Source organism: Episyrphus balteatus, chromosome 1 (genome assembly GCF_945859705.1).
Source record: "Episyrphus balteatus chromosome 1, idEpiBalt1.1, whole genome shotgun sequence".
NCBI lineage: Eukaryota > Metazoa > Arthropoda > Insecta > Diptera > Syrphidae > Episyrphus > Episyrphus balteatus.
In genome coordinates this window covers 127089588-127108022 of record NC_079134.1, presented here as the reverse complement: position 1 = coordinate 127108022, position 18435 = coordinate 127089588, and the positions used below count along the sequence as shown (strand labels likewise).

The following is an 18435-nucleotide window of genomic DNA, read 5'->3' as shown; positions in this document are numbered from 1 at the left end:
TTTTTTGGACCGTTATTAATGGTATTTTGATTTGTGACTTTCTTGTAAGTGCCATTACTGATTTCAATTAATTTTTTTTGTACATATCGTCGCCGTAAAGCAAAATTGTTCTAATTCACAAAAAGCAAATTTTACAGGGGACGATTTTTAAGTTTCAAATTGGTTTAAAGCGACAATTTTCTGCTCGTTTGCCATTCAAGTTATATTTTTTTATAAAGTTTGTTCTTTTCTCTTGAATGAAATATACAAGTTTACCTCATTAGTGGGTGCATACTATTTTTAAATATATTTTAAAACTAAAACCCAAAATTGGACATAGAACAATTCCTATACAAGTACGTTTTTTCCTTAAATTAAAAGTGGACTTTGAACAAAATATGATGGGACTTAGAACAATCAAGAATACTCGGGCTCATTTTCAAAAGGCTACTTTTCCCTGTTTTTATTGTTCTATGTCTCATTAAATTATATTATCTGCGGAATGAAATTTTTTTGACAAAAGCGGTTTTCAAATTCTGAAAGAGCATTCTCAAATTAGTAAAACTGCATCATTAACTCATTTTCGGTAAAAAAGTGGATTTAGAACAATTTTGCTTTACGCCGACGATATGTAAACGTACAAAAATAAAAATAAAAAAAAAAAACTTTTTGGATTTAAAAAGAAAGATTAAAAGATTGTAAAAATTTATTTTAGTTTATGTTCTGTGGTTTTGTTCGCGTTTTACAAAATTTTCTTGTTGTAACGAAACTTTTATTTTATAAGGAATTAAGCGTTGTAGCTTTTTTCTGTAGGTACCAAAAAAAACTTTACCAAATTCAGAATCCCTTTTGTAAAATTCTGTACTTCAAACTTTTATATTTCAAAATTCTGTGAATAGTAAAAGAAACACTTTTTTTGTGCTGTCAAAGCTTTTTTAATAAAACCTTTTATAAGATCTGTACAGATCTGTAAGATACTGTAACTTTCCTGTACTTAACGAAAGGTGAAAGAAAGATTCAAAATATCTAAAACAAAAACTGCAACAAAATGTACATAGGTATGTTAAAAAATTTTGTAAAATTGTCCGATGAGTTCAACATTGAACCTTCTTTTTTGAAATCGAAAAGATTGGTGCAGATTCAAATGAGTCAGTTGACAAAACCTCAAATGCTTGTGGTTTCTTACCCACGAACTGAACTATGTACCGATGTACCCATACATTAAATTAAAAATTAAAATGTTCATATTTTTTTTTGTTTATTTTATAATTATAATTTTTTTTTCCAATCAAATTTTCGTTAGACGTCAACTGTATTAAAAAAGCAAACAAAACCTAAAATTAATAAAACAACTTTTGCGGGTATACTTTCTTCCCTTTAGTACCTCCCTTCGCCTATTACACATCTAATAACAACCTTTTGATGATGCTATTAGTTTGGTTGGAAAAAAAAAAAAAAAAAAAGTGATAATTATAATAAATTGGTCAAAAATCGGGGTTTTACATTTTATTTTATCATTTTCAATTACAACAACTGTATTAAAAATTTTGTTTTTTCATTCTATACAAAAAAGATTTTCCTACATTTGTTATTGAAGTCATCTTTAACAAGATATAAAGATTTAAAGATTCAAAATAATGAGGAAAGTTTATCGAGTGGGTATCTCAAAAGAATCCTTTTCCTAGAAATTTATTTTATTTTTGTGCGTCGCATCAAGTTATCCTTTAACAAACAAAAACAATACAGTTCTTGATAAAATCATTAGAAAAATTGTCCTCAACAGGAACAAATTCAAAGAGGAGTTTAGAAAGCCATTCTAGTTGCCAATATTTGAAGGAAGACAAATTTTTCAGGAAATTTTTGTTCTCTATTTTTTTTTTTTTTTTTTTTTGTGTACTTCTTAAAATAAGAAAATAGATAAAGTCTTAAACTTATTTGTGGATTTACAGTCAATCACATTTCACACATTCCCCAAATACTTTAAGTTCCTCCCATCCATTAAATCATCATTTAAAATAAAAATTATGATTATCAAATTCTAAATTGACATTGACTTCTATTTGTTGATAAACCATCAACAATCATGCAGAGACGACAGAAATTGTCAACTGAAGATTAGTTTATGTCATGCAATTTTGATTGATTTTCATAAAAAAAAAAAACAGAAACTAACTACTCCCTCGTTTGCGAGCTCATTTAATTACTAATTGAACGATAAAAATTAATTTTTTCGTTTAATGTAAATTGATGTCAAGTTATATCTTGATTAATCCATTATCCACAATTTGATATACTAACTCGAAGGAGGTATTGAAAATGATGGTGATGCAATATATGTCACATATTGAATTTATGATATAGCTTTTTCTTGACAGTTTGTGTTTGTTTACATTTTGTTTTTATAATGTTTATGCATTCATTAATCATTACCGTTGGCGCACTCTAGTGGGTAAATAATAAATAAACCAACCTAAATTAAATGCGATAACAAGACATTTGAAGGGATTATGCGGAGTTTTAGAGTTTAAGCTACAAAGAATTGCAGATTTTTTTTATTGAAACTAGTGATGAATATTTTAGATTTTAAACTATACGATTTTGTTGATCATAATAACTGAATTTCCTAAATCTTTTAATCAAAGAAAACTTGCTAAGCAATATTTAAAGGGTCATGGATTTATCCATTGGCTGAATATCATTGCCCTGATTTTTCGCACTCGCGAAATTCACCTTTCGGCCGCGATCTTGGATTTTAGTTTTTGTTGAATATCTCGATTTCTATTTATCCTACATAAAAGTTGTGTACACAAAAAAGTAAAAAAAAAACCGACAAAAATGAATATTTTCAAGTTTTGAGCACTTTTTATCAAAATTATGAAAAAACGTTCCGAGAAAAGATTATACAACATAAAATTCCCTACAACTCTGCTATACAACTTTTTTTCTATCGCTGTAAATACAAAAGTTATCAATACTTTTTTTTTGTGTTAAAAATGGTCTTTTTTGTTTGTGTTTTTTATCTTTACTTTTTTCTTAAATTTTTTTTTACCAAATCTTGAATTTTAAATGATTAGTTAGTATTTTATAGCATTATGTTACAAGAGAAAATTCAGAACCTGCAATTTTTTTTATATTTAAGTCACTTCATTTCGTAAAAAAGGGGTATTTTTTTAACAAAAAAGTATTAACAACCTTATTAATTATAGCGATACAAAAAAAGTCGTATAGCGGAGTTGTAGAGAATTTTAAGGTTAATAATCTTTTCTCGGAACGTTTTTTCATGATTTTGATAAAACTTTAAAATTGTCATTTTTTCGGTTTTTTTTTACTTTTTTTGGATTGTAACTTTTTTAATATTCAGAATATCGAAAAAATGTTCTTAAGATAAAAGACGCGAAATTCAATTGCCTACGTTACTTGTAAACACAACTTTTATGTAGGGTTAATAGAAATCGAGATATTCGACAAAAACTAAAATCCAAGATGGCGACCGAAAGGTGAATTTCGCGAGTGCGAAAAATCAGGGTAATGATATTCAGCCAATGCTCTATCGAAAGAGCAAAAAAAAATTTGGGGGTGGTACAAACTGCTGGGTCGCCCATTTATGATCATCATAAATGCGCTGGACTATTTGTGAAAATATTGTTTTTCAGATAAAACAACAGGTCAAAGTTTTACTTAACCATTCTTAATGTTTGTTATCCTATTTTTTATTAATATATCTTATCATTGTTTATCGTACTTTTTAAGCTAGCTTATTATTGACACGTATAATTAGAAGGAAAAAATAAGCCACTTAATGTGAGATATATGACAGTATTTGACATTTTATGTCAATCTTCATCTTTTTTTCTTTTTTAATTATAACTTATTTATTACCTATAGTCTTATTGCAATTAAAATGACAAGTCGCCGAAAGAAATGTCAAGAAAACATTTTAAAACTGATAGGTAATTCTGATAAGATTTTAATATTTTTTTGTTTGTTTTGAAATATTTCAAGTTCAAATACTTTTTAAGCAGGTGGCTTCATTTCAGATAAAGGAAGAATGAATATTTCCAATGTCTTTGAGAAAAAAAAAACAGAAACCCCATTTTACCATTTCACAGTTGAATATGGTTTAATTTTTCTGACAACGTATTATTTTACCACTTTTTTGCAATAAGTTCGACAAAAGCATCCTTTTCTATTTAAAAATTTTCACAAAAGAAGTATTTTTTTAAGAACTTAGATGCAATTGAGTATTTTTCAAATACTCTTTTGAGATGAACCTAAATTCGAACAAATAATTGGGTAAAACTTGGTTACTTTTTTAACAGAACCAACATTTTAAACTTCAGCGGTCACTGTGGCGTATGCGCACCTTTTTTTAGTTGTTGGTTAAGAACATATTTGCTTGTGACAAAATTAAAAGTTTGGGATTCTTTTTTAATCAGGCAGACAGCAGTGCCACGCTCAAATGATTTTGCAATAATTATAATAAATAAATAAATCGAATTTAAATATAATCTAGAACCGACATGTCCGACTTTATAGTAGATACCTATGCGACGAAACCAATTTCAACAGAGATTTTTATACAAATTATACAAAAACGTTTTAGTAACATTTATGTTAATATTTATAAAAGTTTGTAAACAAGTGATTTTTGGATTTTTTTAAATATTTCATTTTTTTTTTTTTTGAAAAATCAATTGTTTGAAAATGGATCAAAATTTTTTTTCAAATTTTTCTTTTCAAAATTGTTGAAGCAGTAAAAAATACCTCGATTGGGCAATTTTCAAAATTAATTGAACAAAAGCGACTTAGCACGCACTCAAGGAGTCTGATGATCGGGTTGGTCCCCGTGAAATAGCTTTATATAACGCCAGGCTATGAACTTGGTAAAAAAAATAACACACACAAGTTGTTAATGTTCATTCAAACCTTCAAAAAATACTTCTGCTAACCCTTTCGGACCCAGCGTTACTCTCATGTAACATATTTTTAAAAAGTCGTAAATTGAATGATAATAATGCCTAGTTACTGGATTATTACAAAAAGTTAGTCAAATATCATACCTTTAATTTTTGTTTATCGAAAAAGGGATGAAATTCACATTTTTTTCTTTTTTTTCGCCAAAAATTTTTTTTTTATATATGGTCATAATTTTGAAAAAAAAAATGTAAAAAATGTTAATCCAGAAAGTGTTTTTTTTTTTGGCTAAGAAGAAGTAGCAGTTGTCCGACTTTTTTTTGGTGGTCGTAGGCAGTAAGAGAATAACACATTATTTTTGCTTTTTATTATTTTAGAAAATAGCTTTTTGCTATTCATATTTCTTAGTTGTGATGTTTTTGACACGATGATACTGAAAAAAAAACATTTTTTAATATTGGTTTTCATAGCTTGAATTCGAAAGGGTTAATATACAAATATTCAAAAATTTCTCAAAAAAAAAAATTGACAAAATTTCAAGAAAGTTCTCCATTTTCAAAAAAAAAATCCAATATATTTTTAGAAATTTTTCTTGATTTTTAACTAATTTAAAAATCGTTCTATTGCAGGTACAGTTAATAACGATTTAAAAAAAAAATATTTCGTTTTATGTACCAAAATACACAATTATTTTTAGTCAAAATCGTTAAAAAAAAAAAAAAACATTTTTCATTTTGGTCATATGACAAGTAACTTAATTCTGATCCTAAAAATACATTTTCCTTCTACATTTTCCCTTAACTAAGTTTGAAGCAAACCGCTTAAGTGGTTTGGACTGTAGCCCGAGATAGTCAAATTTTGTATTTTTATTAAAAACTACGTTCACGTGACAACTCCACAAAAAAAAAAATATCTATTCAAATAATTTCAATCAATAATAAATTCTTATCGTAAACATGTCTACATTTCCAATTGCGTGAAATATTTAACAAAATTAATAAAAACTTCCTAATTCTAAAAATATTTTTAACATTAGATACCATCTGTCAATTTTTAATATTCAATAAATACAGGGTGTTCATTTATTGAAATATTAAAAAAAATACGTCCTTTTTACATTAAGAAAACGCATAAGTTTTAAATATTATTTTTAAAATTTCAAAATTTACTTAAAACAAAAAAAAACTGTGTACAAAACAGTAAGCTATAAAATTGAAAGTCATACAGACAGTCAGATAATAGGTAAAGCAGAACAATAAAAAACACACACTTTCTGTGTAGTCTCTATCTTCAATTCGTGACGTCAGAATTCAAGTCACTTGTTAAATCTGAACCTTTATCGAAAGTAAATATTAGTTTGTCTGCTTGGCACCAGGCACGCATATGTATAAACTTTAGCAGGCATGTGTACGAACCTTACAAGATAAGTGTGTTTACGTGTTCAAAAAAAAACACCCTGTATTAAGATTTTTTTCTAATGCAATCTCTAAGAACCTTCATTCAAATAAATCTTAACTTAGCACAAAAGCAATGCACAAACATATTTTTATTTTGGACAACATTCTTTCCGAAATAGAATAAAATCCTAAAATTGGCACATCACGCGCACGTTAGCTTAGAAAAATTAGTGTAAACATAGACGTTAACGTTTTTTCTGTGTGTGTGATATTAATGTTTACACATTCAATTTGTTGTCACGTTGCAAATAAAATTAAATTAAATACCTTTTGAGCACCCGGTCAAATTAACACATGCTTCCAATGTTGTTTACAAGAAACAACAAATCAAATACGGTACTAATTGTTTAATTATGCTTATCAATATTTACCGATTTTTTTTTTTTATAAAAGGTACACCACCATATTAATAAAAATGTTCTTTAATATTCTATAAAGCGACAAAGAATGGCGCTGTCTGCTATAAACAATGGAATTTCGCATAATTAAATTTTATTTTTTCTTAATTGAATTAAACATTAAATCTAGGATTTGTCTTTTAATTTGTAGAAGTTAAACTTTTTGTTATCGATGATAAACACAAAAAATATGAATCTTCCAGTAAATTATGGATATTCCATTCTAGCAGCATGTGTCTGCTTCGATTAGCATCGGAAACAGCTTAAATGTCTTTTTTATGCGATGAACTATGTTAATTAGGTATTAAACTACTGTAAACAAATAATATTAGGAACTTACTTCAAAATAAACGATGGATTAAGAGTTGAGTTTAATTATGCCACATTTTTTTATTTAAAATTACAATCTACTGTCGTCGAGGAAGAACTTTACTAAAGCAATGTTTTATTAAAACAAAGTAAGCATCATCTGCTTAATTTTTATTTCTCTTTAAAATTTAAGCAAGAGATTTAAAATCTGACTTATCTATGACAAACAAATATAAAATGCGACAGTTTATTACCATAAATTCATATAGTTTTGAAAAGTAACCACAAATGACTCACCCACCGGAGTTTTTGTTTATAAAAAAAGATCTAGTTCAAACAGATCATCCAAGGTAAAATGTCTAAGATGGGATTTTCTAATCAATTAAAGTCAGTTAACATAAATTTTGTCCAAGAGACGAATTCATTAAATTAGGGTACTGGTGGCAGTTTGGTGAATAATTAATATACAGAAGGGTTTTGATTTTGATGGTAATGAACAAAAGATCAGAAACAGTGTTTTTCCATAGATTGTTAAATAGAGATAGAGATACTTTTGTAAATGATTCACTTTTTTATATGCAGGCATTTTGTCTGGAAGTGCGTGGGGTTTTTTTTTTTTGCTTCGAGACATAAAATTAATTCTTTGGTCATTTCTTTCAGATTTGTCGCATTAATTTAATTCGAGGATAAATTTTGGTTTTTTTCAGAAATATTATTGGGGTTTACATACTCGCAGAAAAATATAACAAAGGGTTCAAAGGTATCAACGCATTTCCAAACAAAGTGTAAATAAAATACATGACTGGGGTCGCACATACCTACTTGCTTTTATATAGTAAAATTAACTATACCTAATGTTAAAACTTTTTACTGAACAAAGTAAGAAAAAATTTAGAATTTGTTATTTTTAAGGAATTTCATAAGCAATGTACAAAAAAATAAAATCTGTTTTTATAATTAATTAAACAACGTTTTAAATGATCTTTTACACAAAATTAAGTATGCCATTTGATTGCGTTGGGGTCGAAATTCTGTATTCAAAATACTGTATGCCAAAATACTGTATGCCAAAATTCTGTATGTGCAAAATGCTGTACGAACAAAATTCTGAAAGTCAAAATTCTGTATAGCAAAATTCTGGTTGGTCAAAATACTGTATTTCAAAATTCTGTACATCAAAATTCTGTATATCAAAATTCTGTAAAAATGCTGTAAAAAATATCGTTTTGATAATGTAAAAAAGTGCGCGCGCACTTTTTTACATTATCAAAACGATATTTTTTACAGCATTTTTACAGAATTTTGAAATACAGATAATTTAAAAGAGGGTTTACTATGAATTTCTAAGAGATCACCTTAATAAAGAGGCAAGCTTCTAATGCTGATTAATTTAGGTTCTTTATTAGGAGCTACGGAAAAAAGAGAGAGAAAACAAAACTACACTTATTTAAAAAAAAAAAACAATCTGAATTAAACCACGTTGCATACCTAAAACGGATTGAAAAAAAATTAAATTTATATTGATTTTGATATTTTTTTGTAAAATGTATTTTGTATGTTTAAGAAAAGTTTGATTTGTGTTCCTAGAATTGATTTACTTTTTTACTTTAATAATTATGTTTGTATAAAATTACAACTTTACTGTCAATAATTATATTTAAAGCTACTATTTAGTGTTTTTTTTATCAAAGGAAATTTCTTTAAAAATACTGTATTGAAAATACAGTATTTTGCCGTACAGAATTTTACAAAACAGTATTTTGTTCAAACAGTATTTTGACGTACAGAATTTTGTATTTACAGTATAATGACGTACAGAATTATGGTCTTACAGTATTTTGACCCTGACAAGCAGAATTATGACCCGCTCCCTTTTTTTACAAAAAAAAAAATTCGAAAATCTTTAGAGCCATTTTTTAAAAATAATTTTTTATATGTTTATGAAAATTTTCTAACATTTAAAAAAAAAAAAAGTTGGTATGCCAGTTTTAAGAAAATATTATGCAATACATAAAAACTTAACTACGATAAAATTCATCAATCCGTTTTCAAAAATATTTTATAGTAACGTTTATTTAAACGTTTCTGTATAAAAACTGCACGAGAAATTAATAAATCAAAAAAAAAATATTTTTTTTAATTTCAAAGTTGGTTTTCTTATGTTTAATACAAAATTTTAACACAAAAGTTTTAATCAAAATCGTTGGAGCAGTTTTTTAAAAATATTAACTTTTATATTTCCGTTCTATGACAGGTACCGTTAGTTTTATTCCTAAAAACAAAATTTCAGTTTGTCCTCTGGGGAATCACACAAAACTTTTTACTACTAAGTTTGTATAAATTGCTTCAGTAGTTTAGGCTCTAGCTCGAGGTACTTACAGACGGAAAGACAGACAGAATTGCGGGCCACACTTTTTTTGAATTCTCTATCATCGTAATGGCATCATGTCTGAATGTTATCTCGAGTCCGATTTTTTTTTTTAAATCGTTAATGTAATGTTCCACTGACTGCCCTACTCCTTTAATACAAGTACAATTAAACAGTTTTAAAAAAAAAAACTATTCCACTTGGACAAAATTGACAACCTTTGAAAAGCAATATGATTAAATCGTCAAGTCCAAAGATATGATTTGAGACTTCAAATATTGGATTTTTTTTAAGATTTAATTTTGAGGCACATACATGTTTTTTATCAAAAATTAGGTTTTAAGTCCTAAAAACATAAAAACTGTTCTTAAAATCCTAACTACCAGGTTAGACTCAACTTCTTCGTCTGCAGAAGTAACAAGGTTTCTGAGCTATTACTTTGTACCAAAAACTTTTTGATCTAAAAATATTAAGATATCAATTTTGGCTATTTTGAATTTCACCTTGGCAAACTAATTCAACAAAACGAGCAAATTTAATGGCCATATTATTCACTAGTTTAAAAAATACATCAGGATGTAAGGAAATTGAAATGTCAAAAATAAATCCAAATCTATGATATTCACTATCACACAGAGAAAAAAAAGTCATTTAAAACTATTTTTTAACTATTTTCATATTTAAAATCGGGATAACTATTTTGGATTTGGATTTATTTTTGACATTTGACAATTTTACATCCAGATGTATTTTTTAAACAAGTGAATAATATGGCCGTAAAAGATAATTATTTTGCTCGGTCTTTTGGAACACAAGAACATTATTCAGACCTAGAAAACTTTTAACTTAATTAAAGCGGGACACAACCGACGTTATAGAAAAAAGCTGCCAATGTAAAGAGGAACTTTATCCAATTTAAATAGCGTTATTTGTGACAACTGTCGGAAGAAACGAATTTTGGTTCAAAAATACTGAACTAAAGTCAGATTAACATCAAAACTAAATTTCTAGAATCAGCTTTTTAAATACTTTTAAATAAATATAGAATAAACATCACTGAATTTTATTTTAAGTGACTATGAAACAACTTTTTTACGAAAGGAACTTACGCAAATTGAACCTAAGAACTCAAAAAAAGATCAAAATATAAAGGATTTGTTTTCAAAACCTATGGTAATTATTTAAACGCTTCGCCCTCGAAGAATTTTTTGAATTAAAAAATCAACAATATCTTTCGCATATAATTTGCCACCAGCTCCTTAAACTTTTTATAAAAGACAATAAAAGAGAATTTATTTTATTTTTTATTCAAAACTATATTAAAACCTAACCTAAAATAGAAATTATGTACTAATTTGTTTGTAAATTTGTTTGAAAGTTATGGGTATACACATTGTGGTTGAATATAAAATGATTATTTAAAAATAAAATATTTAAATAATGATAGTTAAAAAAATACTCGTGTTTATAACACGAGCCCATTCATAACATAACCCTAACTTACTAACTTACTTAATCGAGAGGAAGTAAACTTTGTGTTTTTATTTTTGATACATTATAAAAACACATGCATATTTTCATAATAATAGTATTTTAGAGCATTTATAAATCTAACAAAAATGATAATGGAAGATTATAATATAATAATGTGATTTATCACAACACAAACACGTAAGATACAAATATTGCATGTACTTCAGGTTATTGATAAAAACTTTTACAAACTTTCAAAAAGGGTCAGAAAAAACTGTACTTGAGTTGAGAAAAACAATAAAAAAAATTGTTATAATTTTAGTCTTCCCAACATTTTCTAAAACTAAAGTTTTGAAAAATGTGCTTTTGTTTGTACTAGAAAAATTGGTAAAACATCCTAGATAAAAGGGCAGCATGTTTAATTGAACAAAAAACAAACCGTATTTAGTTTAGTATATCATACATTTGCCGGGAAAAGACACGATAGACCATATTGAATCGTTAAACGTTCTACACATAAAAATTTATAAGAAATATAGAATTGCATGGTTTCTAGCATTTAACTTAAAATAAACAATATTTTTACAAAACAAATAGAATAATACATATTATCCAATTACATGCAACCCTTAGAAAATAAAACTATTAAAATCCAAAGCATGTAACTATTATTTCTAATTGAATTTAATACCCACCCGGTAATATGATATGTTCACTTTGTTTACGAATAAATTGATTAAAAGAAATATTAAGCATGTATGCTTTGATTTATAAAAAAAATTTAAATAAATCATAAAACAATTCTTCCTATACGGAATTGTTATAGAAACATAAGAAGAATAGACTTTCAGGGTCAGGCTCAAACATGAAGTCATTACATTATATGAATAAGAAGTTCGTTTTATTAGACAAGTCAAAAATCAAACTTAAACTACTGAAGTAATAGTTATGAATTTTCTGAGATTGGAATTGTTGGATTGTTTTTTATTTAAAATTCTTAAGAACAATGGTTATCCGACGACACCCATTAAAAAAAAAAAAGTTAATAGGTATACAAGACCTTTAACCGTTTTATTTAAAAAAAAGTATACTCTAATGTTTGATAGAATTGACAAAATAAGAAATATTTTCTGCTTTTGGATCCCAAAGTCAAATCAGAAAAGTTTTATCAAAACTCATCATTTTCCGAAAAACAATTTTAAAATTAATTGATTCTAAAAGTCTAAACAAAGTTTTAAGAATTTATAGTTGTTAAGGATTGGGACTTATCTACTTTAAGTTTCAAATTTCAACTTTTCAAAATACTGACATAAATGTCAATGTCAAGCATATAATAATGTATACCAGAGTAGACAAACGGATAAAAATTCTTAACTGTAAAACTAACTATTGACACACAGAAAATCTAAAATTAGTGTATTTTGAGTTTCTAGATCCAAAAGTATTAAAAAATAAAAATGAAGTTGTCACAACTAAAAGTTAAGTAACAACATCCTCAAAAAGTTTGAAAGAAAACCTTAAATGACACATCTTTTTCGATCGAACGTTTTAAAGTGGAAATGTTTCTTAATATTTCGTTAGAAAAAAGTATTTGTTAAATATTTTTACTCACGGCTTTTAAGCTAACAATGAGGGAAAAAACGCAACGTAAAATGTTAAATCTTCAACGTTGATTTAATGTTGAAAAAAAGTATGTATGCAATTCACACGTGGTAGAAGTGAAACCTTCATAAATTTTGATTGATTAGTACATCAAACATTAAAGTTAAGCATTTACCAAAGAAACTATGCGCAATCAAGTGCAGGTGGAATGCAGGATTTCAACATTTTTATAGATTTATTCAAAAAAAATTTGAATTTTAACTGTAAATATAAGATTTTGTATCTTGTAGTACATGTACCGTTATGTGTAATATATCAAAGGAAAGGTTATATTGTCTTTATGCGAAATAAAGTTAAATTGTATGTGTATGTGCTCTAGATCAAAAGATATAAAGTGTTAAAAAAGAGGGCATCTATTCACCGTTATCTCAGGATTGTGAATATAAAATTAATTGAAATTTTATACAAATTTAGTTTTAGTATAGGGATCGGGTCAAAATTCTGGCTTCAAAATTTTGTTTTTCAAATTTCTGCTTTTTTATGAAAATTCTGTTTTTCAAAATTCTGCTTTTTTTCTATTCTTTCTTTCAAAATTCTGCCTTTTAAAATTCTGCTTTTCAAAATTCTGCCAGCATATTTTTTGAACAAAAAAAATCTGCTAATTCTGTTTTTTTTTTCATAGCATATACGCTTACATCTCATTATAGTAATTCAACTTTACTAAACATTATATATTATATATAATAAAGATACATCTATAAACCGTTAAAAACTATAAGAAACATTCACTTTTATTTGATAAATTAATAAATTTCTAATTATTTTTCGAAATTATTTAACATTAAAAATCTTTTCTTAATAATTTTTAATTTATTGATTTATCAAACAAACAATGAACATAAAAACTGACAAAGTGAGTAAGAAATCAAATAAGCAGCGAGGAGATGATTTTACGAAATGCTGCAAAAAGTTCAAAAATGGTTTGAAGCGCGCGCTTTTAACCATTTTCCAAACCCTTTTTGAAGTTTTTGCAGAATTTTGTAAAACAGAATTATGAAAAGCAGAATTTTGAAAAACAGAATTTTGAAAAGCAGAGTTTTGAAAGCAGAATTTTGTAAAGCAGAATTTTGAAAGCAGAATTTTGAAAAAAGAATTTTGATCCTGGCAGAATTTTTCGATTTTTCGTTTCATCGTGTTTCAAATCACTACGATACTCGTAGGTACTAAAGAAGTTTTCACTTCAAAAACTAACCATGAAACATCTTTAATTAACATTGAAACAACGTATGAAATTTTTTTTATTTTTGTCGGACTTCAGCTTTTGTTGCATTTTATCACTCTAATTTCCCACAGTGAGATAGCACGTTGGTAAAGCATTCGCCTAGTAACCCAGGAGTTGTAAAATTGATCCCCAGTGACTGCCAATTTATACTTTTTTTTAAATTTAAATTGATGTTTTTTTTCAAAGTTGAAACAACTATGATTCAAGGATGTTTTATACCGGCAAACCATACTTAAACTAACGATGTACCACTTTGATTTTAAAATTAGCGTCTTCAATGCAAAATCATTTCGCAAAAATAATATCCCTCAATGAATAAACTCGAAAAAAAAAACTAGGATAAGAGGTACTCTTCAATAAATTTGTTTACAAATCTGAATAGGTAGTAAAACTTTGTGGTTTAGACACTCAAAGGTAAATTCAAAAATTCATATATTCTTTTAAACTTCATCAAGTACGAAAAGGAAACTCTTAAAAATTAAAACAATTAAAACAAATTTCAATCACCTTTTGGTCCAAATCCACTTTAAATTTTTTTAGATAAACATTAATAATTTATATCTTATAAGAAAATTACTTTAAAAAACATAAATATAATTTTTAAAAAAGTTTTTTAAATTTTACTAACTTTTTTCGTTTTTCCTTTGCTAGGTGATCGCAAGCTGTTCAAACTTAATCTCGATGCACTTAATATTAACTCGTCAAAACTTTTTGACAGTTTCATTCTTATGTTTTTATTGTTATTTAAAAAAAAAATTTAATAAATAAATAAATTATTACAAAAAATTACAAACTAATATCACACAAAAAAATAACCAACAAATCCACTCGACACGAAGAAGCTCACTTTTAATTTCAATAAATATATTTATTTCAATATAAATAAAATAAATAAATAAGTTAATTGCACTTTAATAAGAGTTTTTTTAAATAAATATTATTAAAAATTAATTAATAAATAGAAAACTTTAAATTATATTTGCTAATAATTTTGTACTGGCGGCATGAGACAGGCGCCAATTCTAATTGACACACTGAAAATATTTTCAATTTGAATACGTCTTCACAAGACTATTTAATGATAGGTTCTATTCTATAATCATCGTTATCATTACAATATAATAACAAAATTGACAATCACAATATTCTTCAGGCAGCTTTTAGATGGTCTCTATAATACTTTTTAATCGTTCAATGGTCACAAAAGAATTTCTTTCTTTCACTCAGAAAAAAAAACAGATACAAAACAAAAGAAGAAACCATGAACTTTATAAACAAAACAAAATCAAAAAAAAAGTGTGGAATTAAGGCACAACAAGTAGATATCAATGGACAGTGGGGCACAATGCACTTTTGTTAACACACACAGCAGCCGGGCAGTTGTATAGTAGACTGCGTTGCACGCACTTTCTTGTAACTTTTATTTTTTGTTTTCCAAAAGATACAAAGATACTTTTTTTTTAATTTTTTTGTTATAATTTTTTCACTGACAACAATCTTTGAGTAGTTTTTGAGGCGTTTTTATATTTGGTCATTGTGCGGCAGTTTTTTTTTTGAAAAATAAAATATCTTGCCAATTGTATCTCACCTAATATAGAGCGCTTGAGATATCTTAACGCTACAAAGGTGGTTACGCGAATGACGATACTATCTTGTATAGGCCATTGCCAAAGGCTATTTCTCGCATATAAAGAAAATGTTGCGCGCAGAGCGCAAAGTCAAGAATAAACGAAAGAAACTTGTATTCTCGTGCTGGCTGGGGCTGGAGCTGATAAAATATACAAACGGGCTTCAGATGGGCACACAGAGAATGTTTTTTTCGCGGTCTTAAGATACTTTTATTTTTCTCTTAGCTCTTTGGTTAGAAAAGATAGATAAATAGATACATTTTTTTATAGATATTTATCAGCGGTGCGGCGTTGTTTATATTAAGTGTGTGCATTGAGTTACTTTTTATTTTAGAGCCATCTAAAGCTGCAATTGTGGCCATTTTTGTTTTTTTGTTTTTTTTATTATTATAACCGCCTTGAAAACATTTTTATTAAATAGAGAGACAGTGGAACACTTGAAAAAGTTGTCGACAAAACGTCGCGTCAAGGAATAACAAGGCGCCTCTTATAGTGAAAAAAAACGGAGGTACTAATCCACTTGGCTTAGAAGATATTTTATTCTAGAGGTAAACTTGAATAGAAGTTGTAATCTTTTTTTGCACTTCTGCACTTCAAAGATAGATGAGACGCCCTGAATATAAAAAAAAAGTAGGTAGGTGCTTGTTATCACAAACTTCCGACGCAGGAGCCTCATTTCAATAATATTTATTGAAAGAAATGATAACGAAGAAAAAAAAAATAAACAAAGTGTATAATAAACTTTCAAGTGTCCACTTTACTACTGTGGAATATAAAATAATTGAAAGCTGTTTGTCAATTTGCAATGTAAACTTATAACAAAACTCGCATGCAACTAATTGAGAGAGAGAAGAAGAAATAGAAAAAAAAAAATCAAAACAAATGCAATTACATTTAATGTGAGGCACTTAAAAAAATTGAGTGTGTGGATCTATCGATTGGCGATAGTTTTTGAGTACTTATAGTGCAGGTTGTATAGGAAGTCGAAGTGTGGTATAGAGTCTCCTTGACTTGAGCTAGAGCACAGACAAATATATGCAAGCAAACTGTAGTTGGACGTCGTTCGTCACCGATAGATACTCTTAACACCGAAGCAGAGGAAAAACTAAGTTGAAATGATACCATTACCTTAAGTTTATGTGTATTTTAAAGGGTGTTTTTTAGATTCAAGGATAAATTTTTTTCAAATTGTTAAAATGTGATTATTTACTTTTGCATTAGGTATTTGCTTTTGCAGTTGAAAATATTGATAAATTTGTGATAGTATAGTTGTCAATAAGATATTTTTAGGATTAAGATGGATGGTGTTAGAAAAATCAACAAGTTTAACGCAATCAGATTAACATCAATCAATAAATTTGTTTCCTGTTTTTTTTTTTTTTTTGATATTTTGTATTTTTACCACCTATATAAAAATTATTTGATATAATGTATTAGATTGAAACTCTAAAAAAATGTATCTTTTTTATACTACTTTAACACGAAATTTTATCATGTAGAAGACAGAAGAAGTGATGAAAGACATTCATTTCACTCTGGCTGAATGTTGCTAATGTAATTTTTTTTTATTAAAATAAACAGACTATAAGATTAGAAAAGATTTAAAATAAGACTTTTAGTCTACCAAGAAAAACAAATTACTCTAATAAAGAAAGGTCATGAACAATTTATTATTTAAATATACAATTTTTTATATAGAAAAATCTTTAAAGAATGGCTTAGGTCCGAATTTAACATTTTTAAAGAAACTTTAAATTCTTAATTCTTTAGTTTATAACTGATCAAACATTTCACAACTTGGCGCAATAATTGTCACTATAATCAAATGTATGAAAGTGAAAGGCGTTAAATTATTTAAATCGTTATTATCATTCTTCTAAGATTTTTTTTTTCAATTGTTTGCTTTTTGCTATTTAGCAGAAAAATTCCAAGGCTCACTTTTGAAATTTCACAAGTGACAACTTTTATGTCAAGTTGTAAATTATAAAAATAAATATTCAAACATTTCTTTTTGAAAAAAAAAAATGTTGCTTAGTAACCTCTTAGGTTACCTACTCAGGTTCATTCATTAATTCATCCTCCTCTCCCTCACTTTAACTACGCTTTTCCCAGATTTTCATCATCAATTTTTTTAATTGATGTATTTTTAAGAAAAAAAAAAGAATAAAACGCATTAAAATAAAACAATTTAAAATAAATAATTTTTTATAAAGAGGCAAACCAATACCAACATCCAACATGTTTCTTTTTCCTTGTAAAACAAATCAGGAATCTATTTAAATTTATAAACAAATTAAAACATTTATGAAAATTTGTAGTAGATATGCAACATTATTTAAAGGTTGCATATAAAAGTGATGACTTTTGACTTAATTTGCAAAAAAATTGGTTCAGCCGTTTTTGAGAAATCTAGAAAAAAGTGTAATACCTAAACGTAATAGGAATAGGTACCTACTAAAAAAAATGAGATCCTTTTTGATTTTCTTTGTAATTCAAGAATATGCATTTAATAATATCTTGGAATGTAGCTATTTCTTTAAGTGCAATATTTTTTTTTTTTTTCATTAGTGCTAAATATGTTTTGCATGGTATAACGTATGGTGACCATCCGTCCCGGTTTACCCGGGAATGTCCCGTATTTCTACAGCTTGTCCCGGGTTTTTATTTAACAAACCCGGGACGTATTAGCGTCCCGTATTTTGTAATTTGTCCCGTGATTGTCTCGTATTTGCACATTCTCTGATTTTTGTATTCAAAATTTTGAATACTTTGTACGGAAAAAACAAGAAAGCAATGGTTGGAATTTAATTTTTTTTCTAATTTTTCGGATAAAGCATTAAGCCTGGTACGCAGCTGAAGCAAAACAAATTTTTTCTCAGTCTCCAAAGTCAGAAAACTCTTTTGGAGGAAGAAAAATTGCCTGGACAAATAAATGGGAGTGACAAACGTTTGAAAACTCGCCAAATATTCTAGCACAGGTAAGAATTTCAATACCTAAGCTGAGTAATGTGCAACGAAAAGCAAA

General features: G+C 27.1%; 1 protein-coding gene across 6 annotated transcripts in view; it reads right to left on the bottom strand.

Moving 5' to 3' along the window:
- LOC129906170 (kinase D-interacting substrate of 220 kDa) overlaps positions 1-18435 on the bottom strand; it is a 106549-nt gene that overhangs the window by 19423 nt on the left and 68691 nt on the right. Inside the window, exon 1 of one of the 6 annotated variants that reach the window (XM_055981841.1) lies at positions 14411-14507. The exons of the other annotated variants lie outside the window; for them this stretch is intronic. Coding sequence (XP_055837816.1) covers positions 14411-14506 — 96 coding nt within the window. The 5' untranslated portion in view covers position 14507. Of the gene's footprint in view, positions 1-14410; positions 14508-18435 lie in introns of those variants that run through there. 6 annotated transcript variants of the gene reach the window in all.